The following is a 27,509-nucleotide window of genomic DNA, read 5'->3' on the forward strand; positions in this document are numbered from 1 at the left end:
GCAGCGCCGCCGTGCACTGACGCCATCAACGAGCGCGGGCACAGTGCCCGGCCCCACCGCCAATGAGCAGCGCCACACCGCCTTAGGCGCCCGCGGAGGCGCCTGTCCCGCCCCGGGAAAGACGCGGGGAGAAACCCGAGCTATGGCGGGGCAGCGGCGGAAGGAACCGGCCGGTACCACCACGGAGAGCGCTCTGGCGCGACCCGGCCACTTGCCCCACTTCTAGAACGTTCCCGCCGTGGCGCGGCGGAGGGGCGTGGCCAGGCCCCTGGGGGCGTGGCCTGGCTGGGAGTTGGGGGGTGGTGTCGCGGTGAGCAGGGCGGGTTGGAAGCTTCCACTGCGCCGCGCGGTGGTTGGGCAGGGGAAGCGGGTGTGCGTTTGTGACTGTGTAACTGTGTGAGTCGTGTGCGCGGTGCCTGGCCATGGACGCGCGCAAGCTGAGCGAGCTGCGGGCCTTCGTGCGGTTGTGCAAGCAGAACCCGGGCCTGCTGCACACCGAGGAGCTCGCCTTCCTCCGGGACTGGGTGGAGAGGTCGGTCACGGGCCGCGCTGCGCCTCCGTCAGAGGAGGCCGTGAGGGGACAGTGATGGCGGGGGCGGCAAGGAACGGGTGGTCTTGCGCGGGAGGCGGTGGGAGAAGGGGGAGGGGAAGAGGAGGATGCGTGTCTCCGCGGTGGGGGAGGGGCGGCACGTGTGCAGGGAATGGGGCGTGGGGTCGCCTCTGCGGGTCTGGAAGGGTGCTGCTTGATGGGTGATTTACACCCCACCCATTCCCATCCGCGTTACAATCATTAAACAGGTCTGTAATTGTTTTGTTTTCGTAAATTCTGTCTATTCCCGTTACAAAAACGTGCCCCCCGGCTGTCCCAGTCAGTGGCTCAGCTTTCCAGGCTGGAAGGCGCCAGAGTTATACTTAACCGAGCTAATTCTCGCATTATGCTGCAGAGTTGGCTAAACGTGTCTTAAAAGGAGCCCAGTTTTGTGGGGAGGTGAGTGGCGTTGGTTTACATCCTGGTACCTGAAAGCATAACTAACGTGCCAGTTTAATGCGTGGAGTGGCTCCTGGTCAAACAGAGTGCTTTGTCCTTTGAAGTTTGATGTATCAGGTAGTTGAAATCTCGCTCCCCTGTGAGGCACTCCGGGCCTCTGCTGTTTTCGCTGCACTTAGGCTTTGCGCACCTGTGGCCTGGCCTGGCGGATGCTGCTTGATATAAAAAAACACCTTAGTGCTCCACTCTTAGCAGCCAAAAGCACCAGGTTGGAAAGGCTGAGGGGCTCTGCTACTGGCAGGGAATCCACGTACCCTTGCATTCTCTAAGGGTACCCCTGCCTGGCATCTGTAGCCACAGCCCTTGCTGCTTGGAGACCTGAGTAGGGAGAACTGATTGCAGATACACCTTTTATGAAAAGGGAAGTTAAAAAGTTTTTGTGTAGTGACAGACTGGGGTGTGTTTTAGAGAGTTTGCTTTAAATTTTAATCTGAAAGTATTTTAACTGTACTTTCTGCTGTATAGTACTTGTAATTAATTAAAAAACTAGTGAGGCATTTTGTGCATTTGTATAAGTAAATACGTGTATCTCACAGTGTGTCATATAATGCCAATTACTACAAGGAGCTGTTTAGGTTTTGTTTAATTTTCTATGCACATGAATGTTAGCGTGGTTGTAAAACCACTCCTTTTTAACTTCACTTGGTTTTGCAGTACTGAGAGTAGTATGGATGCCTAGGGAGGAGGTACATACCTATTTGATCCTATTGCATGTCTCTAGTTCCATTTGCTACTGTGTAAAAAAACTTAAGTGCCTCGCCCTGGGTTACCTCTGTTCTTGAGCAATTCTGAAGGTGTGAACAGAATATTTTGAGAGGGGGAGAAAGAACACTGTCTTCTTTTGATCAAATAAAGTGTTAGGGAATGGAAAGGTGATCATTTGCTTTCTAATTTTCTCCATGTTAATGGAAAGGGCTCCAACTTGCAGATTAATTTTTAGTTTGTATTTGGTTAATAGAATGGTGCTTGTATTATAAGTATAAAAATTAGGCTTTGAATTGTGGAACTTTTGTTATTTTTTTCCCCATTCCATAATCTTCCCTGATTATATCAGAAATTAAAAATTATTTCAAAGTAGAACCTCCTGTAGCGCTCAACTTTTCTGGTTTTGCTTACATATTTGTTCTAAGTATTTGGGTAAGTTCTGCCCTTGGGTATTTGGAGTGGTACCCAAATTATTTTTAATGTCAAAATGTTGGAAGTGTGGTGTGTTTCTCTCTGCCCTTCCAGGATAGTGCTGTTTGCAATAGAAAACAATAGGGTCTTCTCCTTCTTTGGAAACTGCTTGAGACTAAGCATGGCAGTAAGCTGGAAATAAACTCAGCAAGTCTTACAACTCTTGTCAGGCTTACCTGTATTAATATGAAAGACATGAGTTTAGTTGCCAGGGTAATGTTGTGAGTGATTCCAGAATAATGACTAAATGCTACTGAAATCCATCATCAAATTTTTCAATTAAAATTCTGATAACTGATTGTATTTTTTTTTCCATAAAGGTAATGATTCTAACTTAAATGATGTTAACTGCTAACTGTGAAACCAGAATGGGGTGATTTATTCCTGACTAGTATTGCATCAGAAACCTGAAGCCTTACCTGTTTTTATGCACTTGTTAGCTTCTAACCTTTTCTCTGTCTAGTTGTTTTACTTCATTTCTATATAGATGCTCTCGGTATAGAAAGCATTACACTAATGTATGATTATGTTTGAAAAGTGTTCTGACATCTTTTTTAATCATGCCTGTTTTTTCATAATTACACGAAAATATTATTTAATGAGTTATTAAAGGGAGCATGTTTCAAATTGGTTTTGCAGTTGAGCAAAGAAACAATAGCAGCCCTTAAAAGTAAAGCACAGAATCCCTAATTAATGAACGGGGCTTTCTCCTCCCCTTTTTTGGGGAGTGATATTGTTTTGTTCAAATAGATTTTGGCCCTTTGCAATTCAGAGTAATCCAGTTTCTCCCTAAGTTGATTTTGCTGTAAGTGATGAAAGTGGATGCAGATATAACAGTTGCTGTTCTTCCAACAAGTCATAAAAGCAGCACTTCTCATCACTGTGGTGAGTGGAAGTACAGAGCCGCTGCAATGGAATCCTGAGAGCTCCCAAGAGGAGTTACTGGAATTGCACAACTCTGTTTTAGCACAAAGGTTTAATTTAGTTTTTTGTTTGTGTGTGCTGTTTATAGGGCTCAGTACCTGTTTTTTCCTACAAGAGTCTCTCATATATCTGTATAGCTGAGGTTAAATACATTACTCTCTTTGTATATATCCTTGCTGTGCATTTAATCATTGTAATCAAATACTGGTTAAAGGGATTTTAGAGTAACTTGCTTTTGAATTATTTTTTGATTGTAACTAGTTTAAGTAGAGGATAACTGGATAGTAAAAACATTTTAAGGAATTTGAGTCCTGCGTTTTCTTTTAGCTTGGTCTGTTCTTAAATACACAATTGGAAGTTGGGGATTTTGCTGACCTTTTTGAATTAGAGGGTTCTCAGTCGTCTTCAAGTAAGCCAAGCTTTGAAAGTTACTGTTTTGGGGGGGGGGGGGGGGGGGGGGGGAAGGAAGGGGAGAAAAAAAGTGTTGCCAACAGCCATTAGATGGATCTTGTGAGCATTATGTTACCCTGGATATTGTTTGTCAGCACTACTAAAATGCTTCAGAATTTACAGTTATTTATAGCTTCCTTTGTGCAGAAGTTCCAAGGCTTCTCTAGAGAGTCCTTATAGTTCTAGAGAAAACTTCGGGGTTTTTTACATACTGGTAGAGAATTGTGTGCTATTGCCAGCCTACAAGGGTAAGAAATTCAGGAGAAAAAGCTACTGCATGTACTGTGTTTTGCCTAGCTCTGTAATGCTTTGTCTGATAAACACTGCTTTATCAGTTGTTTAGTTCTTGTGGTATAGAAAGTAGTGTTAACATTCCAGAGACATCTAAATTTTTGCAATAGTTACAGAACATGCTGGGTTTTGTAACTTGTGGTGTATTTTCTTGACAGTTTATCCTTATAAAGTAGAGGTAGTGTAGTGCTGTTTGCTTGCCTTTTGTTGCAGGGCCTTCTGCCAGCACCTGTCAGCCCTGTCACCTCCTTTTTGCCTTTCTTATCTTTTCTCCACCAGTTCATCTCTATCTCTGTCTTGTCTGACCCCATCCAGGTTTGTTTTCATCTCCTTTGGGGCCTGACTGTGAGATAGTGACAGGAAGAAGGAAAAGAGCAGAAATGGGACTGCTGCTGCAGCCTGACTTAAGCTGTAGAGTCTCATCCTTAGGATATAGTTTTGTGCTGCATTAATTCCTGAGAGCAGATAATCCTGCACCCTTTCAGTTCCTCTTGTCCACTCCTCTGCCCACAGCCTTCTTTCCCCTTCTTTCCACTAAAAAGATTTAGTGCCCCAAGGTATAGAGCCTGTTTTATTGATAGACATGTAGTTTTGTTTCCCTTTGGAGTCTGAATGGCCAGAGCAACTGAAAACATCTCTGTAGATGGGAATGCAGGGCAGAGGATGGATGGCAATGGTAGTTCTTGTGGTAGGCTGCCATTAGGTGTGATTAGATGTTACATGAAACAGTTGAAGAATTCAGCCTGTGCTTACTTCTGGCTGCTAACCAAAATTGATAGAGTATAGAAGTTCATTCTATATTGAAAGAATGCTGACTATACAGAGAGTGCTTCTTAACTTGTTGCTAAGGGAAGGCATGAATAGTGAAGTATGCAAGAGAAAAGGCATCAATTTTGTAATAGCGTTAGCATTTTAGGTCATAGTTCTCGTGAATTGCTTGACCTCTGTTCCAAAATTCTAATTTTAGTAAGATCTATTAAAATAGTATTTATTTTTTGCTTAAAACATAAATGGTATTGTAAGAACAAAATCTATTTGAGCCGATGAGGCAGGGTTTTGCCTGTGAGCATGGGTGGGTGTTTGATGTTCATGAGTACAAGTCACAATGGAGTTCTAGGTGAAAAAGTCAACAGTGTGCATTATGTTACACGGAGAAAAGCATGGTGGATGTGTGCTTTTTATTTGCTGGTTCTACAGCAGATTGGATCATCATGTTTTGTGTTGCAACAAAAGCCAAGATTATCAGCAGGATTTGAGTCCATAAAATACATGTCAGTGTTTTGATAATCTGATTTGTTTTTTCTCTTCTCTGTTTTGCTCAAAAGTATGGGAGGCACAATACCACCTGCTCCAGCCAATTCCTCCACAGAGGAGACGAGGAAGGTGAGATATGAAGAATTTACCATTGAAAAGTAACATTGAGACTGCAAAAATTACTGAGCAGGAGCAGGGAAAAAAATTGCTGTCAATTTTCATTTGAATGGGGTGGGCGAATCCACAAGGGTGAGTGAGTGTGACAGTTCAGCCTGAAGCCTGCCCATTGCATGTTGTACATGACTTGTCACAGATGGCTCCCTAGTTTATTTCAAGTATTATCATGCTCCATTTCCCTAATCCTGAATGCCTGATGTTCTGTGCAGTGCAAATGCCAAACAAAATCTTAATGTCTTTTATGTTCTTGCTGTTGATGTATGCATTTGTTCCATAGTCATTAGTGGATTAAATTATAATCTTTGCATGAGAAGAAATATGAGTGAGCATAATGGGTAATGAACAGTTAAACTATCAACTTTTCAAGGCAGTATTATAGAAGAGATTTTCATTTCTTTTGTTCATTTTTTTTAAGGGAGAGAATAAATGTAGTGTGTAGATATTTGTAACAGGATTTTCCCCAAGCTGAAAATTCTTTTGAAAGTAGAGTTTTTGTTTTGATTTAGCAAGAGTGCATGCTGGAATCACTGGCTGGTGGAGGGATTGTGTGTATAGTGAGTATAGGCTGTGACACTGAATAGGAAGACAAGCAGCTTATGTCTTGTGTTAAAGCAAGATGTGCCAAGTTATAGGATTCAAAGGAAATTAGTGATGAAGTTAGAAGCTGACAGGAGAATATCTGAAAATAAAAGCATTCTGTATGTATGTGCCAGAGACCTCTGACCTTTGCAAATGGAAACAGTATTTTAGTCATTGACAACAGTTTATTGTTCACTGCTAAAGGACCTTGGCTTAACAGTAATAGACTGAGAGAGTTTTTGATCCAGAGAGTGTGTGAGGGAAGGCAGGAAGATTGGAAGGGTTGGTTAGTAATCATTGCAAAACTGATCCTGAATTGGGTGTTATCTGGATTATTTGGTTTTATTATTGAATTACACAATTTGAAGAACAGGCTTTGCCAGTAATAGAAGTTCATGAGTGAAGGTTTGGGCTCTGACTTATTTGCATGCATGATAGGTTTAGTCTGAGAGGAGGAAAAAGAAGACGTGTAACTTAAAAGTTATAGAGCAGTATAATACTTTGAAGATTAATTTTGGATTTTGTGATGTGTTGTTATTTATTAGAGTGGGAATACAATATCAGAAATAACATGTGCTTACAAATACATGTCTCTTTCAGGGCAAAGCAGAGGAACAGCCAGAGGAGCCAGTTAAACCGCCTGAACCAGAAAGTGAAGAGAGTGACTTAGGTGTGGAAAATAGATTGCTTATCATATTTCACCAATTTGAGCATGATTCTGGAAATCCTTTTTGTGTTTGTAGATGGAGCTTAATCTTAATTTTTGTTTTTCCTGTAGAAATTGACAATGATGGAGTAATTGAACCAGACAATGATGACCCACAAGAAATGGGAGATGAAAATGTGGAGGTAAGCACATTGCTTCCTACTCCCGCAGATGTGGAAAATACAGGGAGAAGTTTTGAGTTTAGTCAAGGATAGCAGCTGAGATGGGATGAGTACTATATTAACTAGGTAGCCAGCTGTTGCTATGGCTCTTTTTTTCCTAAAAAAATCCCCAACTCACTGGCTTCAGAATCACAGCCTTCTCTTATTTAAGGTTAGACTCCGTCAGAAAGTTCAGTGGGGAAAATCAGGTCAGAAAACACACAAATTTAGCAAAACACCCATGAAAACTAGATATGTAGAAACGTGCTATTATTTAACTTTCTGAGCATTTTCTAGCTAAAAATAATGGTGCGTAACATCTCTAAGCTGAAAGTAAAGGATTTTTGCCAGTTTTATTTTTTGAACTATGATTTCAATGTGAATTAAGGACAAGGTTCTGGATTTGGCAAACTAGCTCTCTTCCTTGGTGCTGTTGTAACATGGTAATTCTGGCCTCGACTCTACAGCTTTTGGGGTTTGTGTGTTTTTTGTTTTCTTAGGTAACTGAAGAGATGATGGATCAAGCTAATGAGAAGAAGATTGAAGCAATAAATGCTCTTGGTGAAGGTGATTATTTTTTTTTTTTAGTGCATGTTCAAGGACACTAGGTTTTGTTCTCTTTTTAAAAAAGGAAGTAAATATCTTGGATGATTTTGAATGCTTTTGAGGGAAAGAAAACCTATGTCCTGTTGGATGCCCAGAACTTTCTAGAACATGACAGCTTCTTTAGGTAGCTTTCAAAACTTCCCAGTGTAGCTCTAGTTTTGGGCAGGGGGGGATGGACTACGAGCTACTGCAGCAACTTAATTACAAATTGATCTTTATAGTACTTCCCTGCATATTATGATTAGTGTCTCTAGTGGCTTATCTTAATGCAGTGAAAAGCTGTGTAATAGAGGTGACTTCCTGTTTGATCCCATGCAAAGTTAAATATAAAAATTTAACTGGAAAAACTCTTCTCCGTTCCAGCATTAATTTTGGTCTTTGTACTGCAGTAACATAGCAAGAGGGATAAACTGATTTTTTTTTTACCTTTGTTGATAATATTCCATTTAAGGAGTGCCTAGGGATGTCACACCCTGAAAGGCAGCTTTGGCAATTTTGATATAATTTTGCTTGTGTGATGATAGAATTTTTATTGGTACTCATATTTAGGTGAACTTCAGAAGGCTGTTGACTTGTTCACAGATGCTATCAAGCTGAATCCTTGTTTGGCCATCTTGTATGCCAAGAGGGCAAGGTGAGTGATTAGTTTCTATCTGCTCTTTCATTTTCCTTAAGGAACCTAAATACAATGGAAGCTCAGGGATCTGTGTAAACTTATACCGCATGAGGGAAAGAGAAAAGCAGACTTCATGCATTTTCTCTTACATGTGATTAACCAGATTTGCTGAAGCAGCTATATAAAGAATCTTGGTAACAGAAATAAGTAACAGTGATGTTCCAAAATGCATTATGGTAATACGGCTTTTAGTGTGTTGAATTAGACACTTGTAAAATCTGAAGCTTGCTCTAGGATTAAGATGGGAATTGAAATTATGTCCTCTTTAGAAATCAATTAATTCACTATGGAGTACATTTGTTTCTGTTGAGTAGTCCTATGTTTGAACAGGACACACCTATTTCTAAACCCATCCACCTTACTGCTAATTAAATATATTAGACTGCAGGTAATCCATTGGGAACACTGTCAGATTTGATATGTATTAGCCATAATTTCATAATGCCAATAATTCATTATAAGGTAGGGGTGTGAGGTGGAGGTGTTGTGTGTTTGGGAGATGAGGGGTTTTGTGCAGCCAGCAGCATTGGAATGTCTCACTAGTGCTGTGTATCCTTGGGACAGTTTCCTGACATGTTGACCACCTGTTTCTAGAAGAGAATGTGTGACTTCATGCTTGCTCTATACCTAGCCTTCATAATGAACTTACAGGCTGGTATATTGTTTTCAAGTAGATGTGGAAGAACAGAACTTCTCACTTGAGTTACTTGAGTATCAAATCTTTTGTCAATTCAGGAATGTGTTTTGGTTTGGGGTTGTTTTTTTTTTTTTTTTGCTTTTTCCTTTAGAGAACTTTTAATTTGAAATGCCCAAGCCTCCTAGAGTGCCATACTAGTTAAGCTGATATGCCTGTGTAATGTGGAAGTTGCAGTTACGTCACTGACAAAAGATTGGGACTACTTTCTGCGTTGGCCTTTTGTTTTGCCACTCTTAATTTTGATGACTCGTATCCTATCTCCTTTTGTAGTTCCTGGTAATGACAGCTGTTGATCCTTGTAGGCTGTATGATAACTCATACTTTCCTTCTCTTGCTATTTTAAAGATTATGTAATATGGCATGCATAGTGTTACTGTTCTGTTCAAATTGCTAGTTGCTATTGCCTGTAGATGCCAGATACCATGGAATTGAATTGTCCTTTGCATTTTATATCTATTCCTTGTGCACTAAAGTTACTCTTGCTGGCAAGGCTTGAGTCTAAACAATGAATTCTTTGGCTTCTTGCTAATGATTCCCCTGCAGTGGCAGGGATGGAACTAAATTTCAGTGACTTCATTATCACTATGAAATCTTTTTGAACTCAGCTCTTCTCTCACTAGTTTGCCTGTTAGTCATGCAGAATTATTTCCAGCTTAAGTTAGTAACCTGCTATTTTAGTACACATAATACGTGTTCTTGTTCTGACAGTGTTTTTGTGAAGCTACAGAAGCCAAATGCTGCCATCAGAGATTGTGACAGAGCCATCAAGATTAATCCTGACTCGGCACAGACGTACAAATGGAGGGGGAAGGCACACAGGTAATGAACTGCACATGTACTTGATTCTCTCTTCACTTACTTGGTGAACACTTTTGTTTATGCATTCTCTCCTTCTCTTGTTCCTGTCTTTTACCTGAGAGGAGTAGCCATAAGCCAGGAAACCACTGTGCTGAGTGTGTGGCTTAGAGGGAAGAAAGGATGATGGGGATTTACTGATGGCAATCTATGAATAGTCCTGTTCATCCTGTCATCTTTTTTGTCTCCTTTTTTTTTAACATGCATTCTAAGGGATTACTGCTGTTCTGAATAGCATTTTCTAATTACTTGCTGAAGATTATGAGTTCTAGGACTGTGGGGTTTGTTCATGTGGAGTTCTTTTGTTTTCACTTAGTTCTGTTTTTATGTGTTAGCCTTAAACATTTCTCTGCTTCCTTTATTCCATTAGATCATAGAGCTCTTTTACACAGTAAAATGAGATAAACTATCTAGTTATTAATAGAAGCATTTGTTGCAAATAGTGTAATGAATTGAGATTAGCCCATTGTGTATCCTCCCCAGTTATGTTTAAACTTTAAAAAAAAACACAGTGCATCAGTAAAAAAAATAATAAAATTGACACCTATGGTGTGTCTAGAAGTGGAAGGAGTAAATGCTTAAAAACCTGCATTTTCTTTAAAAAGGGGCATTTTAAACAGTGTTCAGAGAGAAGTTTGTTAATGTTTATGGTTTAACAGAAGTCATGGAGCCTAATAGTGAGAAGACTGGACTGTGGTTTTTGGGTTAACACCTCTGTCTGCAAGCAGAAGTGCTTAGACCATTTAGGAATACCATCATTTGCTTAAATTTATTATCAGTCTATAAATGAAAAGTTAATAAGCATGCACAGTAGCTTTATGACCTCTTCAGCTAAGACATGGTGCATCCAGTTAGCTAGGATCCCTGAGTGGTGAGCAGGAAGAGTCCACTTAAGCTTGAGATAGTGCTGTAGACTTGTACAGAACACTGTACATGTAGTTTTATACTGAACACCTAATAAAGCAGAGTATATTTATTGGTGTGCTTCACCTGATTAGGGTACTTTCTCCCTATTAGACCCTTCTTGTTTATGGCAGGCAATGGCACTAGGTGATGGGGGATTTTTTTTCCTCATTGTTACTTCAAGCAAAAGTTATTGGTAAAAAATTAAGGGTATGAAGCAAGCAAGTATCCTCTTAATGCCATCGTAGTGTGCTGATTATAGAAAGTACCCTGATTATTGGATGTTAAACTTCTATAAGTCTGTATAACTGCAGGTAAAAACACTGAATACTGCATGTTATAAATATGTTGAAGAACTGTAAGAGTGAAGTCTGTGTTTTCCTTCTTGAATGTTGGTGTCTTCTGAATTTCAGACTGCTGGGTCACTGGGAGGAGGCTGCTCATGATCTTGCATTAGCTTGTAAACTGGATTATGATGAAGATGCGAGCGCTATGCTGAAGGAGGTGCAACCAAAAGTAAGTGAGAACAACAATGGAGGTCCATCCTCTCTTTTTTGTTTGACCTTGCTGCCTTCATATTCTTGCATTGTCTTGTGGGAATGTGTTCATGTGTCATCTGACACTCCGGACTGAGTTATAAATATTTCTGTCTTCAATCATTGCTGTTCATGACTGTGTGTAGAGAAATTGAGTCTCTGGGGCTGGGCAGGTAACCAAGCTATGAAATAATACATTCCCTTTTAAAAATCTTACAGAAGAATCTGAAGCAGTTAAGTGCCAGGCTATATTTTAGAATCTAGACTTAAGACATGCAGAAGAACGAGAGAGCACTGATAACGGCTTTCTATTTATGTATTAATTTATTTATTTTAAAGCTACTTCTAATGGATCAAAGTTTCACCCTAAACATGTTTTTTACAAAGGAAGCATTCCTTGCTGTGATTTGTACTTTCATTAGTCTGCCTCCTGAGGGCAGTATAATCTCTGTAAGACTTGTTTTCAGCTTACTCATGTGCTTGACCCCAGCGTTCTTCTAAGGAAGAACTGTGTAACAAATGTAAGATTGTTGATAGCAGGCTTTCTGTCTCATCTGTTTTGAATTTTCTTTTAAAGTGGTTGATACACGACAGATTGCAGATGTTGCATTGTATTTGGTTTACAGGTTAGGGTTGGGAGAAGATAGAGACTGCAGGACTGACTTCTTGTAAGAGACATGGGGATGCCCCTGTGTCAAACAGCTGGTTCCAGCTGTCTCCAAAGCAAGACCACGGAGGTAATAGGCTGGAAATGTATGTGAAATGTTGGTATTGTATTGTAACAGGCTCAGAAAATTGCAGAACATCGCCGAAAATATGAGCGGAAGCGTGAAGAAAAGGAAATCAAGGAAAGAATGGAAAGAGTGAAGAAGGCACGGGAGGAGCATGAGAGAGCACAAAGGGTGAATACTTAGGCTTTAATATTTGTTAATAATTTGGATAATGTCATAATTGTTTTGGTTTAGTTATTTTGGTTAAAATGAACTGCAGAGGATAATTACTTTCCTTGTTTTTAAATACTGGAGAGTCTCTTTCTGTTTTGGTTACTAGACCAATATTGGAATCTGAAAAAGAGGGCATTGTGCTGCATCTGCTTTTATTGCTTGTGACAAAACTAGGCTCTAGAATCTCTACTAATCCTGTATTTCAAGAAGTCAGTTATTGTATGACTAACCTAGAATACTTTTCACTTAAAGTACTTACGTCTCCCAAAGTCTGAGATTTTAAGTTCAGGATAATACTTCACTTCCTCATTTCCTGACACATTTTGCTTGCCTTTTCTTTGTACTGTACTTAAGTATTTTCATATGTTAGGGGCGGGAGTTCTAAAAATGTAAGTTGAAGAGCTAAAACAAATCATGCAGTTTATATTTAGTAAAAACATACTAAAGTAAGAGTAGACATCACTTATTTCTTGTCAGTGGTTTTTCACATAGTCAAGTGTTTTGTTTATTGGATAACCTACCTGGCTGAAATGGTCTCTGCTGGTTTTCTTTTTATCTCCTAAAGCCAGCTGAGCAGTAGAAAGCAGGCTGCATTTCTATTGCTTTGTGCGGAATGATGTGCTTTCATCTGCAGGAGGAAGAAGCAAGACGACAGGCAGGAGGAGCTCAGTTTGGTGGTTTTCCAGGTGGCTTCCCAGGTATTTTATTTTTAAGCACCAGTACTTGAGGCAGAAGTGACTGTTGTTTCCATGTGGAGTATTATAACCACAGTTTTTATAGCATTTGTCCTCAAAACAGAGAGAAAAGTATTTTATGAAGTTTAGAACTTATCTACAAATAAGTCTTTGAGCACTAGCGGGAAGAGGGGTTGGATTCTTTCTCTTAAAGAGGATTATTGCTGGGTAGCAAGTAGAGGGAAGACAGAAATCAATTATGGATAACAGCATTAGAGGATTTTAGTAAAAAAAAACAGAGGTGCAGTATTTGCTTGATAATATGTGCTGAAAAACTAGTATAAAATTTTTCTAAATCACCCAAGGTGCCTTGGACCCATTCTGTCTAAAAACAATAGTGCGAAAGCTGAACGTTTGAATGTTCAGGAAATTTGTGCTGGTTACAAGCTATTGTTGAACAGAATAGTTTCTCAAAGGAGTTAGTGCAGTTCAGCTTTTAGAAAAGCTGGCCTTGAACAGTTAATAAATAAATAAACAAATCAGGCTTTCCATGTTATTTTGGGGCACAATAAATTGGGGAGAAATAATAGTAAATACTAATGCTCTTGAAGATTGAGATGTAGTTGAGGAAGGCTGTGTGAATGCTCCAACCAGATCAGCAACCAAATAGAGATCATCATGTGGGCTGCTCAGCACAGCTGGGATAGCTGCTGATTAGGGATTCAAAAACTGCATTTAGCTTCAGGGGTCTTGTTTCTTTGGAAGTATGATTTTTTCAAACTTGAAGTTGCCACCAAACATGTAATGTGCCTTGGACATACCACTACTAATCTGTTTTTGCCCCGAGTGGTTCACCCCAGGTATTCAAACTCACGTTCCTGAGCTTGAGACCTACCTGATATAAGTTCACCATAAAAAAAAGCATCTGTGTACAAGGTGCTGGAACACTTGTGACAAGGCTCCTACTCAGTTGCATGAAAAACCTGGATGAAATAAGATGTAGGTCCTCACAGAAAGAGGAGGTGAAACCTCTGCTTTCCATTCAGTGGACCAGCTGTAGCCTTATGGAAGACATGGCTTTAGAGGTGTGGCAGAGGAAGTGTTTCTTGGTCTCTCTGTGACCTTCCTGTGTAGATGAATTCAGTGTTTTTAATCATGCATTTCTTCTTGTCTTGGGTTTTCAGGTGGGTTTCCTGGGGCTATGCCTGGAGGCATGCCAGGAATGGCAGGTATGCCTGGTGTCAATGAGATTCTCAGTGATCCAGAAGTCCTTGCTGCCATGCAGGTGAGTATTTACTAAAATCAAAGCTAAATGTTCTGAATGAGGGAAGAACAGCACCTGTGAGCTAAGAAAAGGAAGAAAGATGCAACTTGGCTAGTATAATGGGATACTTGCTTATTTTTGTTGTGAAATTCCATGTGTGTTTGGCGTCAGACTGTCTGGAATCAATGTTAGCTATTTTTCAAACTGATTTGGGAGCTTAATTAAAGATGCCTCCTCTTGCTGCTGCGTACTCACCCATGATAGGCAAAACAATGTTTTATAAAGCTCTACATTTATTTGGAGTATCTTGAATGGTTATTTTCCACATGATGTAATTCACTTGCTCCTTTTTTGAATGCCCAAACAAAAAATTACTGTTAATATTGTTGCAACACAATATATTGCAGTAATACTGAGAGGAGAATTGCTTTTCTCTTAGGGGATCAAGTGTTTGGATTTTGCCAGAGGCAAAGTAGTATCAGAATAGTTCTGCTTCTGGCACTTTCTAAATTTATGTTTAGGAGGCTTACTTCCCCTGTGGGCTTGATTAATTGCTCAGTTAATTAATTACTCAGTGTCATGACTTCTTTTTCACAAGTGTTCCAGCAGATTATATAGAACATATGTGACAGCATCAATTTTAGGGGCAGATGGGCTAGGAAAAATCTGAGCTATACAGTTATATTTGTGTACTAATACGACCACATATGAAGGTGTCTTGTTACTTTTTCTGGATTGCTGTGTTCAGACTAGAGTTTCATGTTGTTCTTGGCTTTTTGAATGTATATGATCCCCATCTAAATAAAAGCATCACAAGGGACCCTTATTTGTTATGGCCTAAAATAAAAAACAGATACCACCATACCAGTTCCAGGGTTCCCTTAATGTTTGCTGGTGTTTGGAAACACACCTATAAGCTGCCACAGTCAGCAATGTTGATTTCCATGCAAACCATCCAAAAAAAAAATAAAGCCTATGACTTATAGTTGTTACCTGGCTAACTTATGCTGCTGTAAAAAAAAAAAAAAGTTTAAAATTAGAGTTGCTGAAATAAAGCTTTGAGGTGCATCTGAGTATTAAGTAGTTGCTTCTTGCCTTTAAGATTTCATTGCATGCTGATTTTTATAAAGATATATACATATATACCCCTAGATATTGTAGGACTCTTGCAAGAATGTGTGTTGACAGTGTTTTTCGATATTGCAGGCTTTAACATGTAGAACCTGCCAGCACAGCCTTAACTGTCAGCTTCACATGTAGATATGATTTATGCAGCATTTCACCTGTTTGCACTGCCACCTTTTCCTATAATGTCCAACGGACTATGGTCTGGTCTTCTCTGAATTGGCAGTGTATGCTCTAGTCTTAAAAGACAGTAGTTTCTACTGCTTGTCTTCTGCTTAGTGCAGCTATGGAATATGTTGATGGATATAATGGTAGCTGAGAGCTATTCTGTAGGTTATCTGAGGTGCTAAGTCTGAACATACTGAATCACACAAGCCTCTCCCAAATCCCTAATCTTTTTTAACTGGCAGTATGTAGTGGCTTTTCATAGTGAGGATTTATTGCTGAAACTGGAGTATTCTTAGAGTAAAGACCATTTCTTCCTAATCTCTTTATACATAGTAACTACTGGTTTATTGTCTTTAAGACTATTGTCCATGAGCTAACATTAAAATACGCCTGTGTCTGTAACACGTTGGTAAACCTTACAACTGTGTGTGCCTGAACATGAGCAAGATTAGACCTGTTACTCTGTCAACTTCAACTTGTCTTCTGTAGAAGCAACCAAAGAACCAGATGTAGCTACCTATAGAGATGTTTAATAGCACTTATTGCTCATCATTAGTATAAAGATAAGAATCTCTGCAAATTAGTATAAAACCTTCTTTCTTGAAGATTTTGGGTTTCCCCTTAAAGTATTTTTCATCTTGCAACTAAAGACTAAAGCATTAGGAAGAAGGCTTTCGCCAATGCCATTTATACAGTGGTTCCAATTCCACCTTATATGCTGGTTATTTACCTATGGAAATATTGATATCTTCAGCCTTAAACTTTATTCTGGTGATATTGCTCATCAATGTCTAACAGATCCAAGGCTTCACATCTTTATAAACACAGTATAAGACTGAGGGCTTCCAGGGAGTTGCATAAATACAGAGTATGTTACTTGCTGTGAATTCTTAGGACCATAAAATCAAATATTTAACATTCATTTAGGTGTAGTTTGACACAAACCAGGGACTAAGCTTTGTCAGCTTTTTGGTTTGGTTTCATATACCAGTGAAAACATTAACAACATGACATGATCTTTATAATGTTGTCACCTATTTTGTAATTGGCAATTCAGAAGTTTTGAGGCTGTGAAATTTTTATTCCTTGCATAAGAATCCTGTAAAATGGAGAAAACATCTAATATCTGTTCTGAACTAAAGCATTCTGTTCTGTGTAGACTTCGCAGCTTCCGTTTTGTGAGGGAGACAAAATGCTTGTAAATCCTTCTCACAACAGACTTGACTCTTGGTTTCCAACATGTATAAAACATGACAGAACTACATGGGAGATTTTAGTGGAGCCCACACCTACCAAATGCAGTTTTGGAACTGACTTGTTAAACAGCTTTTGTCTGTGTCTGATGCTAGAGTAGATGCAGCATGGTGTTATTTTGAAGCACAGGCAGCTCTGAGGACACCAGATGGTTTTCAGTGGTTTCCAAAGAATATATCTGCAGTAGCAGTGGGCTAAAAGTCTAGGGAATATTGTATTTTTCAGTGAAACTACATTAATGTGCTAGAAAGAGCAGTGGATGAAATTACAGCTAATGCAGATGATTTGTATCAGAAATAATAAATTGCTTGCAGTTCAGCTCAATTGAAGAAAACTTGAATCTTTGCAGAAGTTGCTTATATCAGCATTTTTCCAGGCTGAGGTGTAAAATTAGTCTGTACAGATTTATTAAAGGGCACTGTTCAAAGTATGCACATGTGAAATGAGTAAAACCAGTTCTAGTTCAATAGAGGCCAACGGTACACTAAAAGTACAGAAAAAAGGTATTAACTTTTTTCATGCTAAATAGAGAAGATAAAGTTGTGGGTTGTGTTCACCACTGATTTTAATGTATGTGTGAATTTATTATCAACTGCAGCACGGAAGTGTGATGAGAAAAAACAAACTTCTCTTCCATTTTTCAGACAAGGTGGGATGTGACTGAGAATCTGCTGCATTTTTAAAAGCCAAACATTGCCACATCAGCTACTCACAGTCCAGCAGGTTAAATTTTCTGCTGTTAGAAGGAAAAGAGGTTAAAGGGAACAGTAGCAGCTGTTGCTTAGTGGAGGGTCACCCTATCATGCATGCTACACAGATAGAACTCCTCCCTCCTTCAAAACACATTTGAAAATGCCTGAATAGAAGTAACCCAGTAGGTGTGGCTGTGTTTATATGCTCCTGTTCTAGGGAAGAAGAACTCTTACCTTATTCCCCTTCTCATACATTGAGCTATTACTGTAACAAGTTCAGTAGTGTTTACTGATGCAGTGTTAACAACATGCACTATATCATTGGGCTATCTTTAGAGACCTTTTGCCCAGAACTCTTGTCTCATCATGTTAAGAGCTCAGCAAGACTAGATTTGTGTTGAAAGCACATAACCACTAACTTTTGTAGACTTGTTCTGTAAATGCCCTAATTTTTTTGCTTTTTGTCCTGTAGGATCCAGAAGTTATGGCTGCATTCCAAGATGTTGCCCAGAACCCAGCAAATATGTCCAAGTACCAGAACAATCCCAAGGTCATGAATCTCATCAGTAAATTGTCTGCCAAATTTGGCAGTAAGCCATAAAATCCCTGGTTCTTAAAAATCATATCTGAATGGGAAGGATTGGATTTGGCTAACCAGTGTTGCAATAAAACAAACCATGGTACCTCTGATCTTCTTAAGAAGAGAAATGGGGTGTTCTAAGGAGAACTGTTCTATGGCCCCAAGTGTTGACTTTATTCAGTGATTGGTTTATAGCACCCAAACTACATTCACATGATCTAGTTTCAACCATCTCTCCTTACCCAAGAGTTACAAGCTTTTAACCTCGGTATTACAGACAGTTTCCTTTGAATGAACACTCCTGTAAGAAATTGTAGTACTCCAGGAGTGCAAGATAAAAACCTGCTGTTGTGTTGGTTTGGATTTCTCTTTCTTTTTTTTTTATTTTTTTTATTTTTAATTGTTCTCAGTGAGCAAAGAGGAAGGAACTCGAAGGAACTTTAACAGTTGAAGTCTGTCTTAATCTCTTTAGGACAGAGAAGTTGGCCTAGTCACAGTTAGCAAAGGTGGGACAAATCTGAAAAATTAACTGGATGAAGGAATTGTCTGCAATACAAGTCCTTTGTATTTTCTAAGTGGTGACTGACTTTATATAGTAATTAAAGTTATCAGTATAACCATGCAAGCTAGTTACACACTGGAACTTCTGGTAGTACTGCAAATATGTAATATTTTGATCACCAAAACTCTGCAACAAAGGTACAGTCCTGTCCTTTACACAACTTGGGCGTAAAGTACATATTGCAAAGGCCACAGTGGTTTTGTTACTTGTTCAGTTGTTGTCCAGCACCTTTATGTAAAGTATTTACCAGTCTGGGTATGGGAGAGCAGTTCATAAGAGTGCTTCTACTCTTGCCTGTTCCCAGTTGGCAGGTCCTCCACTGGTTGCACTCCCCCTTCCTTGGGGCCATGCTTACCAGGTTTCACCTATTTGGAAATTTTAGGGAAGGAATCATGTTCCCATCACTACCTCTGTCCCACTAAGCTCAAGCCATCCAGAGCATGTAAATGCAGAGATATAAATCGGCACAGGGGAGAATCCCCAACAAAACTGCAGCTCTGGGTTTGAGTCCTTACATGCTTGCCGATTAAAATTTCTTGGCCAAAGTTCTGCTGTCTCTTTAGAGGTGATGACTCTTCTTTCACTGCATACTGTAGTCTTTCATCTTTTCTTGTATCCTTTTCTTTAACAAACAACAAACCAACAAAAAACCCCACAAAAATATCCCCCAAAACCAAGTGCTTGTCATGGTTTCATAGTTGTGTGTTTTTGAGCTTGTGATACGGAGGAAGAGGTGAAGTTAATTAGAGCAGACAGAAGGTTGTTCTAACACTTGTGGATTAACAGCATGGGTATCCTTGGAGCGATGTCTGTGCTGATGATGTTCAGTTCATTTGTCTACCAGTGAAAGACATTTGTTGCTTCTGTTTGTCTTAGCTAAAACATGATGTTTCTGTGGAAAAAAGACCAGTTACCTTTTCACCCCTTAAGACTCAATGTTTGTGTTACTCTTTTGTAATTCTGTATCTTAAGCCATAACTAATGTTACCAGTTCAAAATCTGGATTGGTGTAGGAACTCGACAACAGTTGCAAAAAATAAATCCCCAAATGCTTTTTCTCATACTAATGACCCTGCAGAATGAAATGTGAATCTTTTTGCTTAAGAAATATAGTTCTGAATACTTCTCTTAGCCTTTAAAAAATAAAGTATGGTTTTGAAAAAGCTTTTTGGGTTTCTGTAACTTTCTGATAAAACCTATTTTGCTTAAATGTGGAAGTGCTTTAATTAAACTGTATATATAGCTTGTGGTTTAATAGGAACTTAATGCTTAATGCTTGTCTTCGTGACAAAATGAACTTGTCACGATTGAGTGTTGCTGTGTGCCTGGCTTTTGGATCTGCTGTTCCCGAGAGAAGATACTTGAAGTAGGTCACCCTTCAGTATAGGTGGAAGCTCAACTTTGTCATTAAGGCTGGTGCAGATGGGCTGTGCATGAGTCAAGAGTATCTTGAATATAGATTGATTCCCCACAGTTTCCTGTTAATCCATCTTAGCTGTTTGTGTGTCTCTACCCATGACTAGTCAAAAGTATGGTTACCCCTAGGTAGTAGAAATGGTCATATTTGTGTCCTGCCTGCTTACACATCAGCTGCTGTTACTCAAAACAAACTGCCTCCAGAAAGATTCTCCCTCATTTTGGTGTTAGCATGAGTAATCTAGCCAAATTCTTGTCTTTTGGGAATGCATGTACAATGACTCCCTTGGGGTGTGTGTGTGTGTTTTTTTAGTGTTACCCAGTAAGTTAATTGAGATGGCTGGACCTCATCTCAGCTCCCCAAGTTGGCATGTGGACATCTAAGCAGCCAAACTGGTTTGAACAGAAATGCACATGGAAAAAGCTAACTGCACAGGAGGTGAGCAAAAATAAGTTCCAAATGTGGGATATAAGTGGCTATGATGAAGTTCTTATTTTCATTGCTTGCTTCAGTATTTACTGACAGCTCCTTCAGGCTGTTTGCTGCCATTGCAGCAGAGTGTAGGGGTAGTTCTTGCAAGTGCTGTGGCGATAACTGGCTCAGCTGACAAGTTGACTCTCAAAGCTGCCTGCGTGTATGAATGGTTTAGCTAGCATGGTGCAATGTCAGACGTGCTGACCCAGGCTCAGGGATGTGTTTCTGCCATGTGAAGCAAGTCATGTAGTGTGCTGTTTGACCAATCCAGTGCTGCAGCTCAGATGATGTGGTCTGACAGAGTGTGATGATACAGCAGCAGCTGACTGGTAATAGAGGCTCAGCATTGTTACTGTGTATGTATTTGAGTGATTTTGCTGTCCTTGGTTCAACTGCTGCCCCAAGGCAAAAGAAAGGTCAGATGCCACCTCCAGGCTGTGCTGCTTCACTGTGAGCCCTATTGCACAGTGGTGTGGAGAGTGCAGGGCTTGAAAGTGTATTTCACTTGAGTGTTGAGCTGTGAATAAAAGCTGTTTGCCAAAGTGATTTGTGTTGTCTTTGTTGGAAGGCAAGGATCAGACAGGCAGGAGCCAGACTGTCTCAAAGTTGGGTGAAGGCAGGTGGGACAAGGCAGAGCAGTGATAGACCAAAAGCAGAATGGGTCAATAAATGAGTATTTAAAAGCCACATAAAGGTAAAGCTGTGTCATAGAAAGAGCTTGTTGCAAGTGTCCAGCAGTAGTATCTGTAGTTTAAGATACGGCTTTAAACACCACTTTGTTTTCCTCATTTTTGCAGCCTCTGCATAAAGCTCATACAAGCCACGCTTACTTGTGTGTGTATATTGTGCACTCTTGCCTGTACATCCTTATTCTGTGAGACATAAAAGCAAACAGTATTGTTATGGGAGCTGGTAGCAACTGCTGAGCAGAATCCTTCACCCAAAGGGATGGGAGGCTGTGGGCTTAAGCCAGGGTAGAGGTGGAGCCAGGTCGGCTTTGGCATTTACCTTTCTTTGGACTGTGGCATGACTGGCAGTGTTGAGAGCCCCTCTGAAATCCTGCAAGCCATGTAGGCTGAGGCATGCTGCCATGCATTGAGGGTTGTTGGAATAGTGGTAGAGGCTAGAGGATTGTGCCCTTTCATTGGAAAGGGGTAGTCTTGATTGTGCTGGTACTGGTGCAGAAGTGGATTGGCATCCTCAAGCAAGAGGATGGAAAAGGGGTAGCAGTTTTTTCTTATGTATCTAGAAAGGTGTCTCATGAACCTTATTCAGAGCTTTGCAGAGGTGCCACAGCCTTACTTCATATATGATGGAGTGACGGAAGGACAGTAGAAAAGTATTTCTGGATCATCAAAGCTGAAATGGTGTAAAAAAAAAATAAGTGGCAGTTTCCAGTTGGATGCAGAGACCACCATGTTGAGTACTACAAGACATGTTGTAGGTCAGTGGTGTGATACAAGTAAACTAAGAGGGAGCAGGAACAGTTTTAATGTGCCAAATGAAGTAAGTCAGATTATGACTGGTGGGTCTGGGCTATGGAGCAACAAAAAAATTCAGGTGACTGGGCTACAAGTTGTTGTCAACCTTGGGAATCAGAGCTTAGGTAAGTTGTACTCTGCTGCTGTGGTACTCACAAACAGGAGCTTTATGTGACACAAACCTTTCTTCACCCCCACTGACAGGAGGTCCTACTGAACATAAATATTGAGAATTTTCCTGCATATCTGAATCTTGGCAATGAACTAAATCAAGATGTTACCCTGTAATCTTGCTACTGAAGTGTTGCTGCTGTACCTATCTGATGTACAAATAGGCTTTTGAAATGTATATTCTAGATGGATGGTCTCGGACAAGCTTGACATCTTGTCAATAAATAAATATATTTGCAGAATGTGTTACGACTTTTTGTTAAGTAAGCGGGTAACAATCTTTGTCAGGTTTGGTGTTGCACGTATTTACTAAACTCAGGATTGTCTTTTAATGTGCAAATGTGACAGTGGCTACAAGGACAGCCCCTCAGTTCAAGAAGGACAGGGAATTGCTTGAAAGAGTCCAGCGCAGAGCCACAAAGATGATTAAAGGAGTGGAACACCTCCCTTATGAGGAGAGGCTGAGGGAGCTGGGTCTCTTTAGCTTGGAGGAGACTGAGGGGTGACCTCATCAGTGTTTACAAATATGTAAAGGGTGGGTGTCAGGATGATGGAGCTAGGCTTTTTTCAGTGATATCCAGTGACAGGACAAGGGGCAATGGGTGTAAACTGGAGCATAGGAGGTTCCACGTTAACATCAGGAAGAACTTATTTACTGTAAGAGTGACAGAGCACTGGAACAGGTTGCCCAGGGAGGTTGTGGAGTCTCCTATGTTGGAGATATTCAAGGCCCACCTGGACAAGTTCCTGTGTGATGTACTCTAGGTTACCCTGCTCTTGCAGGGGGGTTGGACTAGATGATCTTTTGAGGTCCCTTCCAACCCTCGGGATTCTGTGATTCTGTGAATAGAAGTTCCTAGTACATGTAAATAAATTAGATGCAAAAGATTACAAGATTGGGGGTAGCAGTTTATCTTGGAATTTCTTCTGGAAGTACAGCAGTTGAAGCAGTCTGATGGTAAGCATAATTGGTATAGGTATAAAGGTATTTAGAAAGACAGGGTACTTACTACTCAACTGTAAAGTTAAGTAAAAAGGAAGAAAGGTCTAAACCAGTTAATAGTGAAGGGAATCCAGTTACTGCAACCTCTAGTTTTATAAACTCATGTTCTCACTCTACAGGATAAGTTTCTAGAAATGAGTTGGTTTGCATTTTGCATTTCAGAAAGAAAAGTATGATAGCAGAAAATCAGAGTAGGTCATGTAACCACTGATGTGCAGTGTTCAATAAAATCACCTTTTTAAATAGACTGAAGGTACAAGTTGTTAGGGGGTTGTCAAAATTAGAAGAAAAAACTCAAGGTATTATATTGAGAATGAGGTTGCTGAGTGGCTGCCACTGGCATTGGCTCCTATTAGAGAAAATTCTTGCTGAAGCTCAGCCACCAGTGTCTGGAAAAGAAAAGCAGAAGCTGCCACCTGTGCTTTCTTATTTCAGGTTTTAAAAAACAGATTGAAACAATGGCTTATTGTTAACAGTTCATGAGGAAAAATTAACACAGCTGTTCTAAAGGAAGATCACTGTGTCTTTTTTGTTGTTATCCTACAATATGGGAAAGTACTTGAGGAAAAAACAGATTTTCAGAAACTATTTTGTAATCCATACTATTGTTTCCTTGGTCTGTTGTGTGCAAACTTTTCAAACCAGAATATAAATCAAACTGGAATGAATTACTAGCCTTTTCAGGGAAAACAAACAAACAAAAACAAGACCACAAAAACAGTCAATTAGAACAGATGTTAGATGTTTATCAAGTAAAAAACCCTAGCCAACAGAGCAGAGCAAGGCACCAAAATTTGTGCTTGACAATTACTTAGTCTATGTAAAAGTGAAGATGGCTATGGAAGATTTGGTCTGAACTAGTAAAGCAGTTGAACAAGTAGTGTAATAGGAAATTTAATTTAATAATGGCAAATGCAAGTAACTTCCACTGAAAAGCATTTCAATCTCTGACATCCCTAAGCCTAGATGAAGCGTGTAGGGGAAACTCAGCAGCATCCCAGAGGCTCAGTCAGAATCTCTTCAGGCAAAGCACATACATACATAAGAAATGGGCTTTTCAATATGTCTGTGATTACAAGGCTTTCTTCTGGAGCTGGCTGTTTTTTTCATGGTCGTTTTCTTCAGCCTGATCTTGCCCTGTTTGCGTGATCAAACACTGCACTATGTTATGAATTCAGACTGTCAGCACATGCAGTTTCATTTGTTAATTTCTAGTTGCTTTCATCTGGATGTACTGGAAGTATGATCCTGTTTATCAACCTTTTCTGAAAGATAAAGTTTTGCAACAGATTCAGAAGTGCTTTTGAAAGTTGTAATTAAATCTGTCCTAACATGTTTCCGCTTTAATGAACCGAATTTCTAAGCAAAAAAAAAAGGAGACATGCTTTTTGGCTGGGTTTTTTTTTTTTTTGAGGGGTGGGGGGGTTTGGTAAATTAATGTTAGAATAAGAAGAGCACTAGGGTAAAATTTGTTTAAGTTCAGAGTTCATTCTTTATTTCCTAAGGTAAGACAGTGCAGAGGCAGCAAGTCTGACTTCTGGAGTAACTAGCTGTCCTGGGTTCAGCAGTAGCAGTCGTTTTTCTCCTTAGTAGCTGGTGCAGCACTGTGTTTTTTACTTTTGGCCTGGGAACAGCACTGATAACACCGATGTTTTTAGTAACTGCTCAAATGTTTAGTCTGACCAAGGACTTTGTGAGCCTCATGCTCTGCCAGGGAGGAGGGGAAGCTGGCAGAAAGCAGAGACAGGACACCTGACCCAAACTAACCAAATAGGTATTCCATACCACAGCACATCATGCCCGGGATGTAACTGAGAGTTACCGAGAAGGGCTAGGGCACTGTGGGGTTGGACTAGGTATTGGTCGATGCTTGATTGGGCTGGGTGGGGGTGAGTTATTGGTCAGTGGGTGGTGAGGTGTTGTATTTTCTTCTCTTGTTATTTCCTTTATTATTATTGGTAGCAGTAGTGATTTGTGTTATACCTTAGTTATTAAACTCTTCTTATCTCAACCCATGGGAGTTGCATTCTTTTGATTCTCCTCCCCATCCCTCCGGAGGGGGTGGGGGAGAGGAGGGGAAGAAAAGGGGGCGGGAGTGAGAGAGAGCGAGTGTGTGATTTATGGCTGACTAGGTTTAAACCATGACACTAACTTTGTCATGAATTAGAAGCAAAACTGTGGGCTGGCCAAAGAAAATCTGTCAAGGTTAATGCTTCTCAAGATCTGTTACCTCCTTCTACAGGAATCTCCAGAGTTAAAATCATGCAAACAAGAAATTACTGAAATGCAGTTCACATTCAGAAAATGTGTTTGTATTTGAGGCTGCTTAACTTGGTTCATTTCTAGGCTTTCTGGTAGAACTGACAAATTGGAGGAAAAAGAGGTAACTTGGCCCTGCTGTGCTTCAGTAAGCTCCACTTACGCGCATTACATGTTTGCCTGGAAACCTGTTGAATTTGTGATGTTTCTGTGAAGAGCTATTGTCTTTATGAGATTTCTTATAGGTAGGTTCTATTTTCCCCCCTGCAGAAGAGACTGGCATGTCTTGTTTGACTTAATCTGTAGCGTTTCTATTGTTTTTCTTGGGCAGCTTCACTAGGTCTGTGTGTGCCAAATAAAGTAAATTGGGTTTGGAATACTGCAATTGTTGCATTACCTGTTAATACTCTGTTTTGCAATACATACAGGGCATAGTGTCATATAGAAGTGTTGCAAAGTAGAATAGTAATAGTATAGAATGATTTGGGTGTACATTTATGATGGAAATCCAATCTGCAGTACAAACTGACTCTTGGTGAAAGCGTTCTGCTGCACAAGAGGGACAAAAGCACAAAGAACAGCAGTAATATGAGTTTATGCCCTGCTTGAAGGTTTTTTTTGTTTCCAAAAGCACCTGTGCTTGCCTGTGCAAAGTCACTTTGCATAATTCCCTGGTTTTGTAAAACCTAATCTACTCCTGGCTGTGTTAGTGATGGGAGACAGCCAGTGAATGGTGTACACCTTAATTCTGCATTAAGGCTTGAGTCTTTTCCATGCCGGGTGGGTGTCAGAGGTGAATTATTAAGAGAAGCCATCATTGTGGGATTAACTAATAGGGTTTTATTAATGATTAAACAATGATTAAAGGATAAGTAATTGATGACCAAATGAAAATTAAATAGTAATGGAATGGTTATTATGCAATAATGGAATGGCAATTAAACAGTGATTTGACAATGGCTTAAATTTGGATTTAAACAATTTAGATGGCAATCACTCTACTATTTACTATACTTGTAATAATTAAGCTATAGCTGGATAGGTATTAGGCTTAGCATACATATTGTATGCTGCATACAATACACTCCTAGGCCTAATGTACAATGTCACTTACCTCATTATAGGTACAAGATGCGGGGTCAGGGGTCTCTCAACCTTGAGGTGTAACCTTGAAAGGCATCCCTGCTCAAGAGGAAGGTCATTGCTGAGCAGCCCACTGGTGCATGGGAGAGCAAAATGTGCTCATGAGAGCTACAGATACAGCATAAGGTGATTGACTCATAGTCAAGCCCCCTTTTGGTGTATGTGCAGCTGTAGCAGTTTGAGTTCTGTCTAGGCCCAGCTCAGGTGCTCAGGTACTGTTAGTTCCTGGTAAGACATGCCCTGAACTCCTTCATTCCTGGGAAGATGAAGACTAGCACAGTACCCAGGGTTTGTGTGGCCGGACTGGTTTCAGACAGGCCTGCTTATCAGGGATGCCTGAAACAAAGTACTGTTCACTCAGAGTGGTGCACCCATCACAGGGGATCTTATTAAAAAGAAATATAGGGACTACCAATGGTGTCAGTCTTGCATAAAAGAATTGACAGTTGTGGCATTATAGGTTGCTAGTGTCAGCAACTGATGTTGGAGCGCAGGGATGTTGAAGCAGTGCAATGGAAGAATGTTTTTCTCAGACAGAAAGGCTTGCCTCAGGCAGATTAACCTGTGTTCTTTACAGCCCCACTCCCTCACAAAAGATCATGGGATTTTCCTTGAAGAAGGATAAGTGAAGACATGTGCTCTGTTATTGGGCCACCTTATGAAGAAATGTCTTACCAGAAGGAAATGGCCTGTCAGGATCTGTGGTAGTAAAACTCTTGGGCAACGTGTAATGTGCTAACTGCCCTGTTTAGATAATGCACGACACGGTGATTCCTACCATGGGTGTAAGCGGTAGGAGCTCAATCAAGAGGCAGCAGGAAAGCTGTGGTCAAAGAACTAACTGCAAATATGAACAAGAAGTTATGAAGTTATTTTTTCTGTTCAGAAAGAGAATGAAAGATGATGGAGTAACATGATCCAAAGCTAAGGAGAATATTCATTTTTATCTTCAATTACCATTTTTCCTTGAGTATAGGTGACTATGGTAATAAGGGGGGGAGGATTGTTAACACAGGCAACGCATGAAGGTATCCGTTCTTCCAATCCCACTGCTTTTTAGCGCCCGGGGTTTGCAGTGACACAGCTAGGTGCTAAAGTTCCCTGCTAAGCGCCTTCCCGCACTGTTCCCGCACCCCTTCCGCGGGCGCTGCCAGCCGCCCTGCGTGACCACCGCGGCTCCCCGCTCGGAGAGCCCGGCCCCGCCCACTCTCCGGCACCACCACTCCCTCTGCGCCGTCAGCCTGTAGTGCGGTGGTGCG

The 27,509-nt window shown here is 40.3% G+C and overlaps 1 protein-coding gene across 1 annotated transcript; it reads left to right on the plus strand.

Annotated features, from left to right (window-relative positions):
- The first annotated feature begins 319 nt into the window (after nt 1–319).
- ST13 (ST13 Hsp70 interacting protein) lies at nt 320–19,466 on the plus strand. Its single transcript, XM_005150325.3, has 12 exons — nt 320–532; nt 5,215–5,272; nt 6,500–6,569; nt 6,678–6,748; nt 7,267–7,333; nt 7,922–8,006; nt 9,454–9,564; nt 10,917–11,019; nt 11,825–11,941; nt 12,618–12,681; nt 13,842–13,942; nt 17,633–19,466. The coding sequence occupies exons 1-12, from the start codon at nt 423–425 to the stop codon at nt 17,759–17,761; spliced, it is 1,086 nt and encodes a 361-aa protein (XP_005150382.1). The 5' UTR covers nt 320–422; the 3' UTR covers nt 17,762–19,466.
- Nucleotides 19,467–27,509: the final 8,043 nt, after the last annotated feature.

This window comes from Melopsittacus undulatus, chromosome 5 (genome assembly GCF_012275295.1).
Source record: "Melopsittacus undulatus isolate bMelUnd1 chromosome 5, bMelUnd1.mat.Z, whole genome shotgun sequence".
Lineage (NCBI taxonomy): Eukaryota > Metazoa > Chordata > Aves > Psittaciformes > Psittaculidae > Melopsittacus > Melopsittacus undulatus.

Bases quoted from the DNA above. Each gene is read 5' to 3' on its own strand.
- ST13 (XM_005150325.3), top strand. From the start codon at position 423: ATGGACGCGCGCAAGCTGAGCGAGCTGCGGGCCTTCGTGCGGTTGTGC. The intron at 533-5,214 runs GTCGGTCACGGG...TTTGCTCAAAAG, and splicing joins CTCCGGGACTGGGTGGAGAG to TATGGGAGGCACAATACCAC. The intron at 6,570-6,677 runs GTGTGGAAAATA...TTTTTCCTGTAG, and splicing joins AAGTGAAGAGAGTGACTTAG to AAATTGACAATGATGGAGTA.